This window comes from Arachis duranensis, chromosome 1, assembly GCF_000817695.3.
Source record: "Arachis duranensis cultivar V14167 chromosome 1, aradu.V14167.gnm2.J7QH, whole genome shotgun sequence".
In the NCBI taxonomy this organism is placed as follows: Eukaryota; Viridiplantae; Streptophyta; class Magnoliopsida; order Fabales; family Fabaceae; genus Arachis; species Arachis duranensis.
The window spans coordinates 28,803,933-28,808,895 of record NC_029772.3 but is presented as its reverse complement, the minus strand read 5'-3'; the positions used below and the strand labels follow the sequence as shown (position 1 = coordinate 28,808,895).

The 4,963-nt window shown below is 37.6% G+C and overlaps 1 protein-coding gene across 1 annotated transcript; it reads left to right on the top strand.

Moving 5' to 3' along the window:
- Window positions 1-1,111: 1,111 nt before the first annotated feature.
- On the top strand, window positions 1,112-3,008 carry LOC127747736 (uncharacterized). The gene is made up of 4 exons (XM_052262223.1): window positions 1,112-1,578; window positions 1,958-2,080; window positions 2,584-2,713; window positions 2,838-3,008. Exons 1-4 carry the CDS (start codon window positions 1,112-1,114, stop codon window positions 3,006-3,008), a joined length of 891 nt encoding a protein of 296 aa, XP_052118183.1.
- The last annotated feature ends 1,955 nt before the right edge of the window (window positions 3,009-4,963 follow it).

Below are 4,963 nucleotides of genomic sequence, written 5' to 3'. Positions count from 1 at the left end.
AATGCAAGTCTCAATAGTGATCTCTCAAGAGAATTCCTATGGTGTAAGTAATGGACTAACTCAAAGTAAACGCATGGAGTATGATGAATCTTCTCTAGAGCAAGTGAATTACATGAAAAATCCTTCAAAGCCACCTCAAAATGATCCATTCTCTAAGACTTGCAATTCTAGATGGAGAAATCACCAAAATTTTGAGTGAAAAACTCAAAGTCAGAGGCCCAATAACTTCAACAACCATCAACAAAACCACTTCAACCCTCAACATAACACTTTCAATCCTCATCATCAAAACTAAAATAACCACCCTCATAACCATTCTCACTAACAACAACCACCCCCCACATAACCAACTCAACAAAACTCTCATAGGCTTTCTAGTCTTGAACTAGCCCTGGAGAAGCTGTCTCAAGCCATTGCCTCATTCATGGAGGAAACAAGAACCAACTTCAAGAATCAAGGAGCCTCAATGAGAAATTTGGAGGTGTAAGTGGGCCAAATTGCTCAACAATTAGCAAAACCTACCCAATTATTCCCAAGTGACACCGTCCCAAACACCAAAGAAGAATGTAAAGCCATTAGTTTGAGAAGTGAAAAGATGTTGGGAAAAGAAGAAGAAGAAACTCACACTGCTAAGCTAAGAAAAGAAGCTCTAGAGGATAACAAAATGAATGAAGAATATGTGACCCCATGTAATCAACAGTAACAAATTCAAGCCCCTAAGGATGGACCAAAAGAGAAGATCCAAGTGCCTGAATATAAGCCAAGAATTTCATATCCTCAAAGATTTCAAAAAGAAGCTAAGGATTGTCAATTTTATAAGTTCTTGGAAGTCTTCAAGAAGATACAAATAAATATTCCCTTTGCTGAAACTCTTGAACAAATACCCTTGTATGCAAAGTTTCTGAAAGAGTTGATTTCTAAGAAAAGAAATTGGAGGGAGAATGAAACTGTGGTACTTACAAAGGAGTGTAGTGCCATAATTCAAAAGAACCTCCTTGAGAAATTAAAAGATCCATAAAGCTTTGTGATTCCTTGCACCATTGGAAAGGTAACTGTTGAAAGAGTTTTGTGTGACTTTGGAGCTAGCATCAACCTCATGTCATTATCCTTAATGCGCAAACAACAAATTGAAGAGGTAAAATCCACCAGAAATTTTTTACAACTTGCTGACAATTCTCTTAAATTTTCTTTAGGTGTTGTTGAGAATTTACTGGTGAAGGTGCGGACGTTCATATTCCTTGCAGATTTTGTCATCTTCGATATGGAGGAGGATGTCAATGCTTCTATTATATTGAGAAGACCTTTCCTTGCTACAGGGAGAGCCTTAATTGATGTTCAAAAATGTGAATTAACATTGAGGGTGAATGATGAACAAATTGTGCTCAATGTATTTAAAGCCCTACAGCATCCTAATGATTATGCGGATTGCATGAAAATTGATATCACTAATCCATTGGTGCAAGAGGCATTAGAAGAAGAAGATTTTAATGAGTCACTTGAGTCCTCTATTGAAGTTGAAGTGGGTGAAATTGAAGATTACAGACCACCCAAGGGAGCATCATACATTCCTTCAAAGGAGTGTGTATGCACAAAATTTTGCTTGAAGATGATACTAAACTAGTGGTACAAGCACAAAGGAGGCTTAATCCTACAATGAAAGAAGTCGTTCAAAAGGAAGTAACGAAGTTGTAGGAAGCCGGCATTATTTATCCAATCTCTGATAGCCCTTGGGTAAGTCCAGTACAAGTTGTTCCTAAGAAAGGAGGTGTGACTGTGGTAGCCAATAACAAGAATGAACTTATTTCTACAAGAATCATAACCGGTTGGAAGATGTGTATTGATTATTGGAGGCTCACACAGCCACAAGGAAGGGTCACTTCCCTCTTCCTTTTATTGATCAGATGTTAGAGAGGTTGGCCAGACATGCTTTTTATTGCTTCTTGGATGGATACTCCAGTTACAATCAAATTGCTGTGGACCCTTATGATCAAGAGAAGACCGTGTTCACATGTTCCTTTGGAGTCTTTGCTTACCACCATATGCCTTTTGCTTTGTGCAATGCTCCTGTGACTTTCCAAAGGTGCATGCTTTTCATCTTTTCTGATATGATTGAAAAATTTATTGAGGTTTTTATGGATGATTTCTCTTATTTTGGTGACTCCTTTAAAGGATGCTTGCAACATCTAACCTTGGTCTTGAGAAGGTGCCAAGAAACTAACCTGATTTTAAATTAGGAAAAATACCATATTATGGTTACTGAAGGTATAGTTCTTGGGCGCCACATCTCAAGTAAGGGCATAGAAGTTGACAAGGCCAAAATAGAGGTAATTGAGAAATTATCACCCCCTGTAAATGCAAAGGGCATAAGGAGTTTCTTGGATCATGCCGGCTTCTATATAAGATTCATCAAAGATTTTTCTAAAATAGCCAAGCCATTGAGCAATTTTCTATTTGCTGATGCACTTTTTCACTTTGATGATGAATGCTTGCATACCATTGAAACTCTCAAACTAAGCTTGTCTCTGCACCCATTATTACTCCTCCTAATTGGACATCACCATTTGAATTGATTTGTGATGTAAGTGATGTTGCAATTGGAGCTGTTTTGGAAAAAAGGCAAGATGAGATTTTACATGTTATATATTATGCAAGCAGGGTACTCAATGATGCTCAAAGGAATTATACAACTACTGAGAAGGAGTTACTTGATGTGGTATTTGTATTTGACAAATTTAGATCCTATTTAGTTAGTTCAAAGGTTATTGTTTACACTGATGACTATACTCTTAAAGTATCTTTTGACTAAGCAGGATTCTAAACCAAGATTGATTAGGTAGGTGCTTCTTCTACAAGAGTTTGATATTGAAATCAGCGATAGGAAGGGTTCCGAAAATCAAGTAGTGGACCACTTTTCTCATATTGAACTTGTGAAAGCTCAAGAACCTCCACCTCCGCTTCATGAAGAGTTCCCTGATGAGCATTTATTGGCGATTCACAAGACACTCTAGTCTACTGATACGGCCAATTACAAGGCTGGGAGGATAATACCAAAGGAACTTACTAGGTAACAAATAAAAAAGCTACAACATGATGCCCGGTATTTCCTTTGGAATGATCCATATTTGTTTAAGAGGTGTTCAGACGGCATCATCCGGAGATGTGTTTCAGAGGAAGAAACTCTGCAGATTCTCTAGCATTGCCATGGTTTTGAGGATGAGGGACATTTTGGTGGAGAAAGGACAGCGACAAAGGTCCTTCAGTGTGGATTTTACTAACCCAAACTCTTCAAAGATACAATGGAGTTTGTGAGAAACTGTGACTCTTATCAAAGGGCTATGAGCTTGCCTAATAAAAATGAATTACCTATGAATCCAATTTTGGAGGTAGAATTGTTTGATGTTTGGGGAATAGGCTTCATGGGACCATTCCCTTATTCTAACTCCAATAATTACATCTTGGTGGCTGTTGACTTTGTATTTAAAAGGGTAGAAGCTGCACCTCTGGCCACTAATAATGCTAAGGTGGTGATGAGTTTCCTCAGGAAGTACATCTTCAGTCAGTTTGGTGTTTCCCGAACCTTGATCAGTGATGGTGGCAGTGATGCGCCACTATTTTGTGGTACATTTTGTGCTTAAATTAGGTGGATTTTATCCACTTTTCCCATATTTATTCAAGGAAATAGCATGGTTTCATAATTTTCTCATAATGTGTGCTTAAGAGTGAAAATATGCTTTTTAGGCCCTTAATTTGCTAATTTTAATTCACCTTTGATTCCACTAGATGCCTTGATGTGTTTGTTAGTGAATTCAGGATAAAAAGGGCTAGGAATAGATCAAGAGAATAAAGAGAAAAGCATGCAAAGTGGAGAAATCATAGAAAATCAAGGATTTGGAATGCATTCAACGACGCGCACGCGTAGAAGACGTGCACGCGTGAATTTGAAGTCGCATGGCGATGCGTACGCGTGAATGGAAAATGTCAAGTGACGCGTACGCGTGACCCACGCGTACGCGTCGATGCTCGCACATGACCTCATTAAAGTGAATCCGCTTGGGGCGAATTCTGCGCTTCCCAGGCCCAAATCCAACTCACTTCTGAGCCTATTTCATGCAGAAATCAAGAGGAGTCAAGGGGAGAAGTCATAATTGAATTTTGAAGGGAATGCTTTAGTTAGTTTCTAGAGAGAGACGCTCTCTCTTCTCTCTAGAATTAGGTTAGATGTAGATTAGGAATTCTTAGATCAAGGTTTAATTCATACTTTGATTTACTTTTCCTTTATAATTTCTTGTTCCTCTACCTTTTCTCTCTCTAGTTTTGTATTTTACTCCTTGTAATACTTTACTTTTATGTTGATGCACTCTTGTTTCTTCTATTTCTCTTTTAATGCAATTTATGATTCATGTTTCTTTATTGTTGATTTGATTTGTTGTTGTTAATTTTCTTGCAATTAGTAGTTGTAGATCTACTTTTCTCGCAATTTCATCTTGCTTACCTTTTATGCCTTCCAAGTGTTTGATAAAATGCTTGAAAGGATGCTAGAGTAGATTTTTCTCCTCTTGGCTTTGGTTGAGTAATTGGAGACTCTTGAGTTATCAAACTTTTTTGTTGATTGATAATTGAAAGTTGCTAGTTAATTTGAATTCCACTAACTCTAGTCTTTCCTTAGGAGTTGACTAGGACTTGAGGAATCAAATTGATTATTTCCACTTGACTTTCCTTCATAGTTAGAGGTTGAATAAGTGGAGCAATGGACAATTCTTGTCACAATTGAGGAAGATAATGAGAATAGGACTTCTAGTTCTCATTCCTTGCCAAGAGCTTTCTTAGCTATTAGTTTATTTCCCTTGCAATTTACGTTTCTTATTTCTTGACTCAAAAACCCCAAAACATACTTTCTAACCAATAACAAGAACATTTCCATGCAATTCCTTTGAGAGACGACCCAAAGTTTGAATACTTCGGT

Bases quoted from the DNA above. Each gene is read 5' to 3' on its own strand.
- LOC127747736 (XM_052262223.1), top strand. From the start codon at position 1,112: ATGCGCAAACAACAAATTGAAGAGGTAAAATCCACCAGAAATTTTTTA. The intron at 1,579-1,957 runs GTGTGTATGCAC...TGGATACTCCAG, and splicing joins TCATACATTCCTTCAAAGGA to TTACAATCAAATTGCTGTGG. The intron at 2,714-2,837 runs GTATTTGTATTT...TTGATTAGGTAG, and splicing joins AGAAGGAGTTACTTGATGTG to GTGCTTCTTCTACAAGAGTT.